At 39.7% G+C, this 17,989-nt stretch overlaps 1 protein-coding gene across 1 annotated transcript in view; it reads right to left on the reverse strand.

The window, feature by feature from the left end:
• The window catches only part of MICAL2 (microtubule associated monooxygenase, calponin and LIM domain containing 2), a 56,758-nt gene that overhangs the window by 27,784 nt on the left and 10,985 nt on the right, over positions 1–17,989 (reverse strand). The window contains exons 2-11 of the mRNA XM_010086494.1: positions 9,962–10,169; positions 9,184–9,300; positions 7,995–8,096; positions 6,029–6,184; positions 5,006–5,106; positions 3,230–3,487; positions 2,329–2,444; positions 1,009–1,135; positions 715–805; positions 472–619 (exon numbers count right to left, since the gene is read on the reverse strand). Coding sequence (XP_010084796.1) covers positions 472–619; positions 715–805; positions 1,009–1,135; positions 2,329–2,444; positions 3,230–3,487; positions 5,006–5,106; positions 6,029–6,184; positions 7,995–8,096; positions 9,184–9,300; positions 9,962–10,169 — 1,424 coding nt within the window. The remainder of the gene's footprint in view (positions 1–471; positions 620–714; positions 806–1,008; positions 1,136–2,328; positions 2,445–3,229; positions 3,488–5,005; positions 5,107–6,028; positions 6,185–7,994; positions 8,097–9,183; positions 9,301–9,961; positions 10,170–17,989) is intronic.

Genomic DNA, 17,989 nt, shown 5'->3' on the forward strand with positions numbered 1-17,989 from the left:
TACATGACTGTCACAGAAATCACTACAACACACTCATTTAAGGCTCATTTGGGTATTTCTGCAACTCATGACAGTGCCATTTTGGCTGTGGTTTTAAACATACAGTAAAAACCTGTCTCCAGGGACCTGGGAATGCAACTTTCACGTTCTCCAAGCACTGTAATTTTTGTTTTAAATAGCTGTGTGACTCCCACAAACATGGTCATAAGTCACAAGGTTCAAAGCTTTCCTAGCTCTTTGAAAGCATATATATTTAATTTTAAATGGCACGCAAGGACATACAGAAAAAACAAAGCAAGAACAACCTCACCCTTCCCATCCCCCAAACCTGGCGATGGTGTGCACCTCCTTGCAAAAACCAGCAATAGGAGGTGACTGTAGATTATCAGTGTTGTTATGAATGGTCTTACACTATATTCAGTAAATGTTTAATATATCCTCCACTCAACAAGATATACAGATGTTACTTACATGAGGTCAGGTCTGAAGCGATGGATAATTGCACACAATGCAAGGCCACTTTTCCAGGAGGTAGTCAGGTCCGTGACATTAACATTACGGTACCCTTCTGTCTGTTTCTGACACCAGGTCAAAAGCTTGTTAGGTCGAATATCTGACTCTGCAGTTACAGTGGAGAGCAAACATTTCAGTCAGTTTTTGTATGCTCAGAAGGCTCCAAATATTAAGCCACAGCAAACACGAGATGTCACGTACCATGTCTTGAGAGATTCACTGATCTTCTAATGGAGCTTACTCTTTCAAGAGGACATTGTTGTAACTCATTGGTAACATATAATTGTCTCACCTACAAGTAAAAACAATTGGCAGCATAATGTTAGAACTGCTTGGAGAGAAAAAAAAGAGTTTTCTTTCTAGGTTAACTTTATTAACAGCTGGATCTAAACTAAGGAGTCTCCTGAAGATCTTGTTTATGCATTACTTGTGGCCCTATTTCTCCTTGACAAAAAATGAACTGTGATTTCACAAGCAAGCCTTTTAAGTACTGACCTGGTGAGGTCGAACGCAGCTTGAGTTCAAGTTCGGGTATCTTGTTCCTGGGTCAATGGTATACTGGTCAAAGTTCTTGTTAATATTTTCAGGGGTAGTCTGAGGCAAGAGTCGATAAATGCTCTCTCTTATAGAGAAAAAAGGTGCAAGAGATATTGATTAAAATAAGTACTTTTTATATAAAGAGTATTTTATTTTTTGCAGCCACCTGCACCTTTATTTTGATTCTTCCAGCACAAGTGTTATATACTAAATGCATGATGCATCCATCCCATTTCTTATCCCTGCTCAGCAGGAGAAGGATGCCAGACAGAAAAAGGACAACAAAAAGACAAACTCTTAGAACTTATGAGGCAGGAAGTGAGCAAGGAAAAGAAGAAAAAAAGAAGGAGGTTACATCATTCAGTCATCTGGTTTTGCTTTAACCTCCACCCAAGGAGTAACTTATTTACCACATAACAGCACTAAATCCTGTCATTCTGCAACTCCTATAACCACCACAGCCTTTTCTATTATGCTGTTCAATTTTCCATTTGGGACTATGCCGTGTTTGAGTCATCCCACAGGCTTCTATCTTAAACCTTCTCAAAGCACTGTACTTAGTAATGCTTCCACTTGCATTACCACAACCATGACTATTTCTATTGTGTATCTGCCCTGAAACAGCCTGGGCAGCTGTAGTGGAGCAGCACAGTTGCCATCAGGACCAAAGTCAGCAACTTCAACCATCAGACCATGGCGACACCAGGATTGCTGATGTACTTAACAGATTTTTTTGCTGTGGTCACAAAGACATTACATAGAGATGCTTATGATGCAGCATTATAGCAATTCTCCTTTGCCACACATTTATCTAAGTAAAGACAGCACCAGGGCTACTAAGCTAAAATGCAGAGTTAAAATCACAGATACCAACTATGAAAGGTGTTAGCGTTGAAGTATTTATTCAGACTTGTTTCAGGAAACTATTTAAAAAAAAAAAACAAACAGGTGCTGAGATGTTTGGAGGGTTAGTCTTTTGACAAAAGATATTTTTGTCTTATTTCGTTAAGGATCACAATTTTAGTCATTAGTCACTTAAATTAGTGATTTAAACCCATGTCGTGCACATTGCTGGATCTTGGTATTGGTGTGCAGAAGCAATGGCCTATTGCTATTTTAAACTGTTCAGTAACCTGAAGGAAGGGATCATTTCAGCCCAATGCCATTGCAGTGTAGAAAAACATTTCTCCTGATGGCATTCTGAATTCCACTGCCTTATACCAACACTGCAACTCTTTAAAACACTGGAAACGATGGGAAGACAAAAGCAGCACTCACCGTTCAGCAAGAATTTCTAATGGGGGCTTTCCTTGAGCCCAGCTCCGCACCATCCACGCAGTATCAAAAGCAGCTAAGAAGCCTCTTGCACAGCCGGTACCCATTGGCCAGAAGGGCTGTAAGAAGCATTTACATTTCAGTTCCTTGCATTTCTTAAGTTCTTATCACAAACGTGACTTGCAATGTGAATTTGGAGTCTAGGGTTTCACACATAAAAAAAGTAGCCCAGAAAGAGTTAAAATACAACATAGCCAGCTCTTGTAGTTTTCAGACCTTTCTCTCCTCCAAGTCTTAGGTAATGAAAAAGACTGCTTTCATTTTTTCTTTTTTTTAACTTCTATATTTAAAATCAAACTACTTAACCTCAAAAGGTAAAGGCTAAAAAAAAAAAGACTTGATACTGAAAAATTAGTCCAGGAAAAAAAAGGGGAAAAACATGCCTTTTCTCCTCATCTCCTAATTTTGCTTTGGACTGGCCTTTTCACACACTTCAGGCTGTCAGCATGAGTTAAAAAAAAAAAATAGTTGCAACATAAACATTTCACTTCAGAAAGAGAACATATTAAGGCAAAGCGACTGCAATAAAAATTTGGACCAAGCTTTTGTCTGTGATGGAAGTCCGGAAAATTATGCCATGCACCCAAGCTGAGGACACAGCTCTCAGTTTTCAGAGAGAAATACAACTTGCATAAAGCAAAACAGGATTTCAGCCAGAGACTGTCAGCCAAGCATTAGTCATGACATAAACTACAAGATAAAAAAAAAGAAAAAGAAAAAAATCTATTCCAAAGAAGGCACCATTGTTTCAGGACATGTAAGAGAAGATGGTTTGTTTTAGAAGGTATATTGAATGGTCGCATTAAGGGGGGGGAAACTACTTGGAAGACATTCCAAGATATACCTCAAGCAAACTATCGCCAACAAGCGCCACCAGGAGCTGATGTCTGTGCCTCTCTCTCACTAGTGCAGCGTTTTCAGATGCATACATGGAAGTAAAATCAAACATTGCTACATCTGGTTGCCCATAATGATTAATGGCAAAATCCAAGGAAGGCAGCTGGTAATTGGTTGCAAAATCAGCAGCTTCTCTGGCGTAGGACAGCAAATTGCTCTGGTTCACATTCTCCCCACAGAGGAGCATCTCAGTATCAATATAGTCCTGCAAGGAGAGAAGCACGGAGGATTAGATACTCCAGCTATCCACTCTGGATTGGAACGCTGCAGTCTCATAGCACACACACAGCATAAAGAACCACGTGAGATTTGTCATCCCCTCCAAAAAAGCTCATACACAAACACAGGTTACTGTACCACCCCAAACAGGAACTCTCCGTGACAACACTGGATAAGCAGCTTTATTTGCAACGCAATATTGCAGTGCCTCCCGGTTCCTCGGTTATGTGTTATTTTCATAACACTACTCCCCTCCCATCAAAAGATGTTATCACCATCACTGCAATGTTTTTTTGCATGTGTGCAGCCCGCACCTGAAACCACACGAGAGCAGAAACACCAAGGCACTGATGACGCCACATGCGGGTCTCAACCTGGAGGTTTGACTTAACATCTCAGTAGCAACACATTCAAACTTGGATTGTAGAAGCTTTTCCCTTGTTCTGTTTTGGGCTGGGTGTTTTTTTGGCCAGTGTCGTGAAGGTCCCTGCCTTACAGGTCATCCTACTTAAAGCCAGTGATTATTAATAAGTCCATTTCTATTTACAGCTTAATCATGGATGAGACCCCTAATCGCAGGATGATACCACAGAACCGCTATTAGCCCGGTTGTTTTAGGCAGACTGGGTCATTTGCCACTCAGACCTGAGCAGGTCAGCAGAACAGCTCTGATGGGCCCAGAGCTCCCACTCCAGCGAGCCAAGGGCAGCCGCTCTGCCCTGGGAGCCCCTGTCCTGCAAAAGGGCAGGACATCATGGCACTGAGCTGAGTGGTCCCATCAGAAAGCCAAGAAGCGTTCTGATAGCTCCCCACAAGTACTTCCTTCGGGAAATTATACTCAACAGTTCTGGCACTGTCTTACTTTGCAAGAAAAATTGACCTCTCTTGGGTCTCCAGGAAGAGAAATTCAAGTGGTGCCAAAACACTTTCTAGAAACAAAAGAAACAAACCCCCATATCTTACAGAAGAAGGGAAGGAAAAAAAAAAAAAGAGAAAAAAAAAGAAAAAAAAAGGAAGAAAAAGGAAAAAAGGCCGCAAATTCCCAAGTACCTCTGAAAGTTCTTGCCATTATGTTTACAGCCTCCTATCATGTTTCACCCACTTCAGAGAATTTGCAATTTGGCAGGTTTTAACATTTCCTTATTTGCCTGATAAAACTGGACATAGCTGTGCTAAGTTCACCATTAAATAAATGAGGTTTTTATTTTCTGGTATGACGACCACACCACTTATTTCCAAGGTAAGTCAAGATCCCATTTCAGCCAGTTTCAGAACTGATGAATTTAGGAAGCATTGTTTTCAGTTCTCTACAGAAACTTTGTGCTGACTGAAAGGGAAAAACAAAAAAAAAAAAAAAAAAAAAAGAAAAGTCAGAGTCAGATCTAAGTGATCTGAGCTTCAATTAAGTGATCTAGTAAGTCTATAAACACCCTAACATGCAACAATCTTTATGCATTCTGTGCCAAGTAAATAAAACAGGGTTTTAGCCAGCATTTTTACATACATTAATAATCACTCCTTTGTCCAGAAGACTCTGCTTTTTTGCTGTCATCACAAAATAATGAGTACTATCTTTATAGTAAACAATATTCTCCAGGTCAATCCCTGAAAAGAGATAATATATTAGTTATGAAGTCCAATGCGTTGTTTGTGCCATTTACTAACAACATGTTGTCCCCACAGATGCGTTTCCTTCTTAGGATGCATTCACCGTGAAGCTGGGATGAAGCATTAGTGGACAAGATGCTCCAAACAAAAACAAATCAAGAGAGGAGATCAGCCTTACCTCAGTACAATTTAAAGTTATTTAGCATCCTTTTAAGGAATAGCCAATTAACTACAGCCTCAACAATTGTCTGAGGTAGAAAAGGGGAACCAAGGGAACAAAGTGCTTTTTAGGTTGTTAGGACTCTGCCATTGGGTCTAACCAGGAGTTTGGGTTTCAGTAATAATAATAATGATCAGCTGTAAATCATGAATGGAATTGCTTGCACTGACAGTGGATGCAACTATTCTGAAACCCCTTTTAATATAGATGTATCTCACAGTTTATATTTTAAGTATTTTTGGCAGATTCCAGTCTAGTTCTTTTCAGTTTATCAGATCTACACATCAAAAAGCAAGAATAAACTCCTCCCAGAAGGGCAGAGCCTTTTTCACTGAGTTTAAGCTGTTCAGTATGTGAACGGATACAAACAAAACAAACCATGTCTTAAGGGAAATCTCTGGGCACTGAAAATGCTCTTCTAAATTTGTTCAACATAGCAGACATTTTTACAGCTGAGAAAAATTTAAACATTAAAACAAGCTATGATGTGGCAACGCCCAAGCTAAAAAAAAATATCACACCATACCATAAATGGACACCCTCATCTGCAAGATTCTGACATCAACAGCATTTTATCACCTTGGGTTTATATAGTATAGTTAATTTGATGTTAATAGGAACAGGAGGATGGCTTGGCACATAAAGAGTTCCTCTACTGCCTCTTGTATTTGGTTGTGGAAAAAATGAGGATGCACCCACCCGTTTCCTCTTTAAGGTCCTGGAAGAACTTCTGATTGAAGATGAAAGCAACACCACTAATTTCTTCTACCTTGGCTTCTGCAGTTGTATTTCTGTTTATAAAATTGGCAGTGATAGCTATAGCCAGCTTTCCACGAAACTCCTTCCTCCTGAAACCTGGTAAGCAAAGAAAAGAATTAAAACACTGGAAACTTCCCATTGGACTTTCAGGGACGGTCAGCTCAAGGCAGCTCAGTCTCTTTCCTAGGTCTAGTCCTACACTTCATCAACAACACACCAGCAGCAGATTCTGTCTTTCTTCAAAATTGCCTTGGATGCAAAGAGTCTTTTCTCTTCACTTCCAGCTGCAAAACTGGAGCTATACTGCATTCAAGATAGAGTCTCATTCAAAAAAAAAAAAAATAAAAAATTGGTCCAGAGGGGAACTATGGGAAGAAGTTAAGGACAAATGATGACATATAAAAACAGACTGGAAATAGAGCAGATCAAATTTAACGGAGGGAAACATTTTTACCATGCTAAATAGCAAATAAAATTTTAATTAAATAGGTGGCAAACAGCTTATGAAAAAAACATGCAAGAGATCAGCAGTCAAAAGCAGCAATGATCTGAAAAATAGAAACCTCTGTAACAGTGCTTAGGTGTGCACAATACCAGGTAATGAGGTTTTTCAAAGATATTAGGGGTTGAAAAATATTCAGTGGCTTAACCGTTATATTTCCAAGGTGAGACAGACTGAGAAGTTACTTGCTCTCTCACTTGATCCTAGCTTCCCCTTTTTTTGTGAAAAAGCCTGCTAAGCCACACTTCTGCAATCACACATTTAAGGCTTTCCCTCTGCATATTCCCCTTATCTGTAAGGAAATTCTCAAATGGGACAGAGGGTCCTTAGAGTATTTTAAGCCAACTGAAGATGACTTTTCAGAGAATACATGTATTTTCTAAGAAGAAATCAGTCAGCTATGAATTTTTCTCTCTGTGATTCTTAATACGCTCTCATTATTTCCTTGGGATAAACTTGATGTGACAATAGCAGCTTCCATATGTAAACCATCCTTTGTAACCTGGCACTATGATAATCAATAACTTCTAAATGGAGTCTGCAGCTGCAGTGAGAACCATTTTGTTCTGCTGACACCTGACTACTTAAACAGTCTTTTATGGGGGATAGCCAGACAATAGTGTGGGGAATTTTCTAATAGAGCGTTATAAGGAATTAACTCTAAGCATATTGTGGTTGGCAGATGTAAGAATATGCAGACAAACTATGAAGCTAATAAAAAAAAGGAAACACTGCACTTAGTGAACTGAAACTAACATGGATATAATTAAAGCTACAAGGGGAATATATAATTAAGTAACAGGTTTGTTCATGTGATATGGGAGCAGCTTAGCTAGTGTCTCACCAACAAAGTCAGCTCAGGTGGTCTGAATTCTCACCAATGGCTCAAGCTCATGAAGCATTTCCCTCCTCTTCCTGCCCCCCATGCCCCCAAGTTACTTATTATCTTCTGGTGTAATTTCCAAAGTAATTGCTTCTAAAATTAAACCAACTCTCTAAAAGAGTGATACCTCTGATGAAACACCCGGCAGTCTCACTTTGATCATTAGTTCCAACACATAGCGCAAATCTACAGCCCAATAGCAAAGGCTATGCCATTCCCCATATGTATCTTGTCATCTTCCTTTAAGTTAAATCATCACAACCACTTAACCTCGAAGCAAGAACAATGGCATCATGATGCATTTTAGAGGCAATGCAGACACACAGTGCTGGAAATCAGTCATGACATTAAATGCCTTTATTTTGAGCACAACTTAACAACAAAAGCAGAAGGGACCACATAAAAAATAGTTTCCACGCAGGCTTCAGTGGATTGAAAGGTAGCCTGTTGCTTTGTGACTCTCAGGCCTTCCAAAATACCCTGAAGACCATTAATAGGGCTAAAATCACACGTTCACCTACCTTCTAATGTGTTCCTGCGGCCATCTGCACCAATAATAACATCAAACTCATACTCTGACAAAGGGTGATCCACAGGGAGAAATTCAGCCCTCCAACCTATCTCTAAAAACACAAAGAATAATATTTATTCATTCTTCAGTAATACAATGGAGAAGTCCTTGCAGAGTCTGAAGAAAGCGCATTTCTCATTCAAGCAGAGCTGAAATCTGCCTCAGCTCGATGCAGGGAAGTTCTGCTGCAGTCAAAGCTATGTTCAGGCTGCGTTAGCAAGGTGTCCAGCTTGTAAACTAACAACAAAATAAACGGAAGCCTTCATCTGGATCACCTAATGCACTCGACTTCCTCTCAGACTCATATCACAACAATGTATTTAAGCACTTCATTCCCACTGAAACAGCCCCACAATGACCTTATCAGGTCAGTACACATATGCGGTAACAGCAAAAAAGGGATGGGTTTTAAAAGAAGGAAAATAGCAATCCATCACCAATACTTGTGTCTTCTAAATAGAAATTAAACAGCAGCATACTGAAAAATCTAAATTTAATCTTTGCATTAACACAAAGCTGATTATGTGAAAATGTTTGTATTGTCCATATTTTCAAATTATATATTCTTTAAATACTTAAAGCAATATATTTATTCTACTGTTACTGTATGACCATTTAAAGACAGTATAGTATATCAATTAAATTTTTAAAATATTCTATTGCTACTACACCCTAAATACTAATCTAAAAAAAGATAAATCTTCCTCTATTTTTTAAGAAAAATCTAGCATATGACAGCTGATAAGACTGTGTGCCAGTGGGAGTTATATCAAATGTGAAGCAAAATGAGGCCCAGGGAGATTAATCCATCCTCAATATTTATATTATCAATCAAAAATTGTTTTTGCAATAAGATACCAAAAAGCCACACCAGACTCCCTACAAAGCCTCAAACACATGCCAGAAAGCATAGTGCAAAACCTCAGCTTCTCAGACCGGGTCGTATTTTAAGAATTGTTAGTGGTCTGACACAACGATACTTATCATGCCTACGACTGCATAGAGCAAACCAAGCTGAAGAAGAAGAGCAAAACCCTACCATTTCTTTAAACAGAATTCAACCACCTTGCATGGTTTCACATAGTGCCCGACATAAAAAGAAGTTACTGTGAACAGAACTACACTATGATAAACAATACTTTGGTTTTCTTGATCTTCAGGAGGCTCCAGAACTTTCACGAATTCTAGATTCACATGGATTTCAACTCCTAGTATAAGTGCAACTTTGAAGAGGATAAGCTGAAGTTGTCGAATACCTGTAGACAGTGAGTAACAAAGATATATTTAATATGCAAGTAATCACAGCTGCTACCAGCATGCCACCCAACTGATACTCATTGTTAAAACAAGCATGCAGCATTATTATTTCCCATACTGCGACAAATGTAGATGCTGTAACCACTACAGGATCCTTTTCCCTTCCATCTCATTTTCCTCTCACAGTTCAATCTTGTAGGTAATAAAACTCATTTCACTGGGTTTCTTAGAATATTTTCTTTAGAGCTTTCCTTCTTAATGATATTTAAAGGATCTGTTAACCCATATGTTGACCATTTTAGGACAGGAAATTTTAGAGCATATTTCCCCATAATATATCCCACCTTTGCATATTTTCTCATTATATTAAGGGTTGTGTCTACCTTCAACATACTGGAATTAATACTTCTTCATACTTTGTAATAAAACCCTCTTGTTTAACAAATCCAGACTAACAAAAAGCTGCTCCATAAGACTGTCATTTGTTCAATTACCATTTTGCTTAAATGAGACCCTTTTTTTCCCTCTCTGTGTGTGCGTGCCTACACTCACGCATGTTTAAGGCAGATGAGCTCTCTGCCAAACCAAGAAAGTCTCCATTCGTCTTCTGACCTCGGTAAACCTCTTACCTGAACAGTGCCCATACCCTCAGATACTTACTGATGTGATCAATAGATCCTGCACAGAATTTTCCATAAAATTTCTTTGCTCCCAGTCCCCGGAGGTCATGGATTGTAAACGGCCAGAGATGCAACACATTGTTTCTTGAAAAAGTGTCCCGCTTCTCCACAACGACGACTTTGGCTCCCAGGAAGGCAAGTTCTATGGCAGTCCGCAAGCCACATGGGCCACCTCCAATAATTAAACACTAGCAGGGAAAAGAAGGAGTCTGACACAGGGTTTTGTGTTGACTTCCACAGAGTTTCTAATTTACTCTATTGGTATGACTTGATATTCAACTGGACTTACACTACTGAGAGTGTACTTAAGTGATCTATTTAAATGAATAAACATTCAAATTTTGTTTGCATGTGGTGTTCAGTCAATTTTTACAGGAAGATAAACTGTGATTCATGCAGACATAAAAGCACCTGATAAAAACATTGAACAGAAGAAACAGCAAAAAGCCAAACACTTTTGAGCATCTGCTTGTACATTTCTAACTCACATTTAGTGTTTCAGAAGTGCTTGCAGTGAAAAGGATTACAGCTACATAAAAGGGAGGGGAAAGGAAATAAGTGCTCTTGGTGTAGGTTTTTTTGTTTTAAAGAGAAAATTGGTGTGCATTTGCTAGACTTGTTAGACAAATCTATGATAAGCCAGGAGTCTTACAGTATCAGTTACTCTCCCTTTCAAGTGAGGGAGTATTCTGAATATAACAGCCCAGTTCACTGCTGCTGCAAAGCAGGGCATGTCAAGAAAAGGCAGCAGGCTGGTCCTGCTTCACCAGAGCCGGGGAACTTGGCCCGTCCTGTTCCACCCAATGGTCAGCATCCTCACCTTCAGGACAATCACATTTTAGGAGCTTAAATCTAGGTTTGGGCATCCTCAGAAGAACCGCTTCAGAAATGATTACAGAGAATTCTTGCCCAAATTTTAGTTGACAGCTGTAAGTTTTCACAGACTAACAAGCAAAGGATTTCCAGACAGCAAACTAATTAAAACCCAAACATAGCTAATGCCTACACGTTCCTGATTACTAAAAACTGATTAAAAAGAGTCTTATAGCTGGACAACATTCCTGTTCCACATCTCCCCCCAAAACCCACGGAGGCTTCCCAACATCTCTGCCACCAGCCCAAGCGCCGAGCTGGGGCAGGGAAGACGCGGTGGCCTGGGCGGAGGGAGAGCTGTGGCCGCAGGGCCGAGCTGGGCTGCCTTGCAAATCCAAACCCATTATCTCACGCGCCAGACATGCTCCTGTGCGTCCCGCACACAGAGCCAGACAGTGATTACAGTTTCAAAGCAAGCACAGACTGTATCTGGAGGCTCGCTGGGTACGAGTCTGGTTCCCATTACATTTCAATTTCATAAAATAGGGTCATTTATTTATTTTGGTTTGTTCCTCATTTGTTTTCAAATTTAAGAACTTAAGCAAAAATTATCTGGTGCTGATTTTTGTCCATTACTTTTGTCCAACCCAATCATAAAAGTGCAAAAAATCTTTTTAAAATTGCACAAATAATTCAAATAAATTCCCACTGAAAGAAGAGCTCCTGTGAGGTGCTTTTGCTGTGCTTTAGGCAAGTGTTTTGTTAACTAGAGATATTATATAAGTTAAATTAGGTTGTTGCATTAGCCACTTGGCTTTCTTCCTCCTAAAAGAACATGTTTAATTCATAATTTCACAAGAACATTCCTCACTCCATGTTAAATATTAGAAAAGCATCAAGAGATGTAATTATATAAAGGAAGAAAATGGAGTGCAGATGTTATCCTGACTGGAGAGGATCCCTGGTGGAGTCTGGGTCAGCTCTTTTCTGCACATGCTGCTTGTGATTAACATGGGAACTCTGAGCTCTGACAAGTGACTGCCTTCACAGCCGCGCAGTTTTCCAGCAATGTTTAGCAAGCAGTTAGAAACATTTTACAAATAGAGTCCATACATGGCTCGATAAGGTGGGGTTGTTTTTTTGGCTAACAAACTGTATTATATATAAATAAATGCAACTTCTAAAAAAAAAAAAAAAAAAAGCAGTCTTTTGAGATTTAGTCATAGTGGATCGTGCCAAGTAATAAAGCCCACACAGAAAACACTTAGTTCCTCCTGATGCTCTACAACAACATACATTAAAGTTTTAAGGAGGATTCTGCCCTCTCCCCTCCTCCTGTTACCATTGACAAAATATCTTCCTAACTGCCTAGAGACACTGTGAAAAATGGGTTTATTTTACACTTGATATAACTTATCATAAGTAAGGTGACATGCAGGTTTGAGTTAAACATCTGTGAGAGTATTTTTAGAATACTAGTTATAAAGATCCCATTGAAGAGGACTAATGCAAGTTTAGAGGCCAGTAACAGATGCCTAGTGACAAATTTAGGACTATTTCAGTTTAAAATTATAAATATTATGTGAAGCATAGAAATTTTTGTACTTCAAAATAAACCACTAATAAGCCCATGCATATTTTATAAAAGTTGACTACTTAAGCTGCTGCGTAAATACTGTCTCTACAATACTGTTAAAAACTACTGTACTTTTCCCTAAGACATCATTATTTGTTTCTGAATAAATCTTGTCCCACACTGTAACCAAGCACACTACTCACCACATTATTTACCTTCAGATGGAAATAGAGAAGAAACTTCATCTATTTTTTTTCCAGTACAATTAAAAGATAACAGAAAGTTTCACTTGTAATAATATAAACACACACAGCATTTGGTAAGTCTCATAAGCTTGATTCTACTCAAAGGTCAATCGGACTATAAGAGATGCTACTTTCTCTCTATTAGTATATTTAAGAATGGCAGTGCCTGAGAAAATCTCCAGAAAATGTTTCTACACTGAATAAAAGCACTCAGCGCTGAGCTAAATGGCAGCACAAGTAACCTCTCCAAAAGCAGAGTGACTTTTGTGCCAGGCGCAGGTTTTCAGTATGAACTCCTGTATGTAGTGTACAAATATATGACTTAAAAAACAGCAGGGAGGAAAGGGAGAGAGGGATGCGAAGCAGAGGCCTCTTGCAACCCCTCCCATCCCCACTATTAGATCTGCAGCCTGTGAATCCAGGCACCTATATCCCATTCTGGAAAAAACATATGCAGTTCAACAGCTGAGAATTTGCAGAATGCCTCCTTTGGTTTTCACATAGTAAAGTAAGCTTACAGAAATAAAGGAGATTTGAGGGAAAAGAGGGAGAGAACAAGAATACAAGCACTATGTTTAACGAAAACCAAAGTAACACTCCACAATGACCTGATCACAAAAATCTCACCCACTTTAACAACTGAAAGGCAGAATCCTTTTACCCTGAAAAGTGTAAAAAAGCAGCTCTTGGCATTTACAGGCTTACAGTCAAGGAAGCGACCAGTTGGTAGTAGCATGTGGGTGGGGGATGCAACCAAAGAGCATCTCTTTGCACAGTTAAGAACAGACAAATCCTGCTGTAGCTCCATGCATTACACTGCTACTGCCCAGCCCCAAATCCCTCACTCCTCTCCTCCTGTAGCTCAATGCATTACACTGCTACCGCCCAGCCCCAAATCCCTCACTCCTCTCCTGCCAAGGTACCCAACCACTAAATTCGTCCTGGGAAATAAAAGTGTGTTCAATTATGATCCACTCCCTGTATGTTCTGGGGATGAAGACAGAAGCTATAATCAGTCCAGGAATTCAAGATTTTCTCATTTCTGCCTTTCATCTGTTTTGGACGTGAAAAAGAAGAGATTCATTTTAGACTCCAGCACACCAGGAACTGGACGGACACAGAGACCCCCTACGGCATGCCAAGTCAGAAGCACCACTTCTGTTCTTCAGTGGAAACACACACATACACTAGTGAAAAAAATATCAAAAACCATCTGCCTAAATTATTTAACTTCAGATAGCTTATATGTCATATTTACCCAAATCACCAATAGAATCAAAACCTCCAGGAATGGATCATGCTGCTAGAAACGGGCACCAAGGGGTGGCTTTCCCCATGCACCGCAAAGCCGCTGCCTGGTGCTGCGGGTGCCTCCAGCGGCTGTGGGTCCCCCCCACACAGCGACAGGAGGCTTTGCCCACACCCAGGTAGCCTGCAGGACGCAGAGGGACTGAATGCTTTGCCTTTCCATGGAAAACTCTCTTCCATCATTTGCTCTGGGCCTCAGGTGTTCACTTCACCAGATCTGGGACTTTACACCGGCCCTGGTGTTCGTACAGCATCCAAAGCGACGGGGATGCTCCAAGGATTACTTTGACTGACTCCACAGGATTATATCCTACACGGATTTGGGCAAGTGTTTATTCACGAAAGAGCTAAATGTGATGCAACACGAGATAGGCATGAAATGTAATGAAACAACACATTTTCTGGATCAGCAATGACTGTTTCCCTGGAAAGGCTCCAAAGAGAAACAGCTGCATAAGCAGCTAAGGCAGACGGCTACCAGAAGCTGCAGAGGGAAGCTCTCCCCAGCACAATGCTTTTCACTTCATCCCCTTTACTAGACAGGAAAATGCTTCTGGCAAAAATAGGACTGCTCAGTAGGACATTCCTGACTTACAGTTCATCTCAGATTTTATCACATAAATTCATTGACAGCCCCTGGATACAACAGTGCTGTCAAATGTACCCTGAACCCACTGAAAAGCCAATATAGCTTTTCAAGTTTGAAACATTATAATGGAAGTCACTGAAAAATAAAATTCTATATGCCACTTCAGACAATGTTAAAAATGCAAAGAGCTAAAGCTTTATTTAAAAAAAAAAAAAAAAGAAAGAAAGGAATAAAATGTTAAGCTCACAGTAGGCATGAAATGTTTTGTCAATCTACAATACGAGTCTAGTCTTGCTGGAGCCCTGGTGTACCAAAGCACTCCGATATACGGTTGCTCCCCCAGCCGCTGGCACCAGCGAAGGATGAGTTGCTGTAAGATGGCTCGGTTACCAGGCACATTAGGGCTACGCAAATACAGCGCTCTCTTGACAGTAACATGCCCTGCGTTGTGTCAGATGCTTGCACTCGTCTGTTGCCTGACTTGGTGAACGCTGCCATGCCTATACAACTGGTCTTACTAAAAGGCAATAGGACATGACATTGTCAGGAACAGTGATGTAACTGTAGCTAAATATGACAGTGACTTGGGAGGTGTCCATTCGACTACATACATACATAAAAATGGGACAGTGCTGACCTAAACCATTAATTCTTTTCTTCATTTTCAGAAAGAGGTCAGATACCGAAGCATATACTCAAAATTTCAGTGAATTACAGAGCTATACTACATGCAAATATTAAAAGAAAAAAAATAATTCTTTCATCAAAGGAAGGGGGAGGACAAGGTATAGGAGCTAATTAAACTCACTCTACAAAAATTAATTTTAAAGCATATTTTCCTTTATTATATCATGTTTTATGAGCTCCTCATAGATTACTAAGGTTAAAAGTGTTTCATTTGACAAAAATTATATTCAGTTAGATGTATCTTAATAAGAGGTCCTAACTCTCCAAAGCGTTATGTGGACACTACTTAAATGCACTACAGATAGTTCCAAAATCTACCTTAAAATATTATTAAGACTAGCTGGATCTTGCTGAACGGACATTTTTGGAAAGTGAACACCACACAAATACCACTGTTGGGGAAGTTCAAAGGCAGCTGGGAACAGCGAGGCTCATACACACCTAATTGCCCCCAACCGCAGCAACAAAACCCTGTCCCAGTGCAGGAAGCACAACACGATGAGTCCATTTCTGCTTTTAATCTCACCGGTATTTTACCCTTTGCACCCCCCAGCTGAGCACCTCAGAACTATGCAGTTTTATCATCTCCTTCCAAAAGCACCCGTATCAGCAACAGGCAAAAATTGAGACATCGCTGTTTTTCATCATAAAGAACTGTAGCATGGATTTCAGGCCACCTAATCTAGGCTGATTTTGGCCAGAGCTTTTTCCCCAGCGCTGTGCCCTGTAGTTGCTGCACTCGCAGCTGGACATGGCACAATCCAGGGATCAGAGGATCTATCTTTATTGCCCTCCTGTTTTATTGGGTCAAAATGCCAGAAGTGAAACATTAGTACATTTATTGCATTCATTTGGCTCATCTTTACTGGGATTTTTTTCTCTTTTTTGGAAGATAAGCTTCTGCATGGAAAAAAACACGTGCTTTCATTTTTCCTGGATGAATCTGGACACAGTTGTCCATCCAACCTCTGTCTCTCGCATGTATGTACTAATATTAGGTTTGCATATAAAAATCTTTCCATAGTTCGAAATTAAAACAATGGTATGAAAGACATCTGAAATTTATAGTCTGCTATGCAACGCATTAAAGAAAGGCTGTGTGCATCCAGTGTCCTAGAAGGTCAAGAGTTCCTCCGTTGATGCACCAAAGCTGTCAGCACTTTGTTATGTGGAGCTTTTTTGAAGAGTCCTCTCAGGTGGCATTGGTCATATTTGAATAAGTTGATTTTATCTCAGAGCTTTTAGAACAGTTTACAAAAGTTTTTTTTTTAAAGTTGCAATTGGTAGACATAAGACAGAAAAGTATCTCTAGAAACTTTCAGTTCCCCTGCACCACAGTTATCTGAAGAAAACCTGCACACCATCTGACAAGAAATGTTATACTATTTTTAATAAACAGATTATCCACAAGAAATCGGGAAAGTGCTTTAATCCAAAACTCTCCTCAACTAAAGCATAAAATAAACCCTCTAACATCCTTTGGAATTAAGAGCCTATTTGCTGTTTTCTTACCTGTCTTTCACTGTAATCAAAACAAGGGGAAACAAAAAATGAACACACTCAAAACCCAAAGGAGATTGCTTTCTTTCCTTTTTTTTGGCCAGCTGCTTAAACAATCAAAATGAAAACAAGATAAACCTTGCAGAAAGAATGTTGTCTGATACCCCAGTCATGAATATGGTTGGCAGCATTTAAGCACCTCGCCTGTTTTTTGTAGGCTTACGCCTGTCACACTGAGATAATGCTTTAAGACTATCCTTACTTAAAAACTTAGCAAAAAAAACCAAAACAAAACCACGAAACAAAACAATGCATCCAGAAACAGAGAACTGACAAACAGAGAAGAAAAAACAAAGGCACCAAGAGCCTCACCTATGAGCACAGCCAAGACTAAGCAGAGACCAAGCCTCGAGTCTTGGGAGCCTTGTGAGTAGCGACACTCGTGAGATTGCGATTGCAAGAAAATAATTAATCCTCCACACAGCTTCAGGGTCAGTCAGTAGATGACTTGTCTACAGACCTGGAGGAAGGGATTTGTCATGCTTTACGGCATCCAAAGCATGTACGCGAGTTGGTCAACAACCATGGCTTTGCTACAGGAAGAAGTTGTTAATATGCTTTCAAAAACAAAGCCCTATTGCTACGGCCTGGTCTTCCTACAGAGACGAAATACTACACTGAACCTAAAATTTTTAACTAAACAACAATTACAACAATCTAATAAATCAACTAAGCTTCCACTTAGAAACTGGCTTTTTAAAGTAAGGGGTGAATCAAGTTATTTCAAGGTCATTTCACAGAATATTATTTTAAAATATGTTCTAGAATACATTTTTATATTAGGTGAATTATTAATGAACACCCAATTAAGACTTGGCTTTTAGAAACCAGTAGTAGATAAATGAGCTCATACAGGACTAGCCACCAGGTCTGAATCAGAATACTGATTTTTGAATTTTATTTTTTTTTTTAAAAGAGCTAATCATTTAATGCCATCATTTCTAACTTTCCTAAGCAACCTGACTGTACAGCAGTGTATGGCAGCTAGAGCAGAGCTCACAATGCAATGCTGTACAAGTGGGCAGCAATTCTGGGCTCCTGGGGTCTGTCTTCTTCCGGCTCATCACACAATCTTCAAACCCACTGCATTTTCCTGTGCTAGCATTCACAGCCACTTAACTAATAAAGCCAAATACAGCTCCAAAGAGTGATAATATGACTTATTTTCCCCCTGTTTATTTAACCGGTCACTTGCACATACCAGTATACCAGAGGTAGACAATGCTTTTA

Source organism: Pterocles gutturalis, unplaced genomic scaffold, assembly GCF_000699245.1.
Source record: "Pterocles gutturalis isolate BGI_N339 unplaced genomic scaffold, ASM69924v1 scaffold6851, whole genome shotgun sequence".
Classification (NCBI taxonomy): Eukaryota; Metazoa; Chordata; class Aves; order Pterocliformes; family Pteroclidae; genus Pterocles; species Pterocles gutturalis.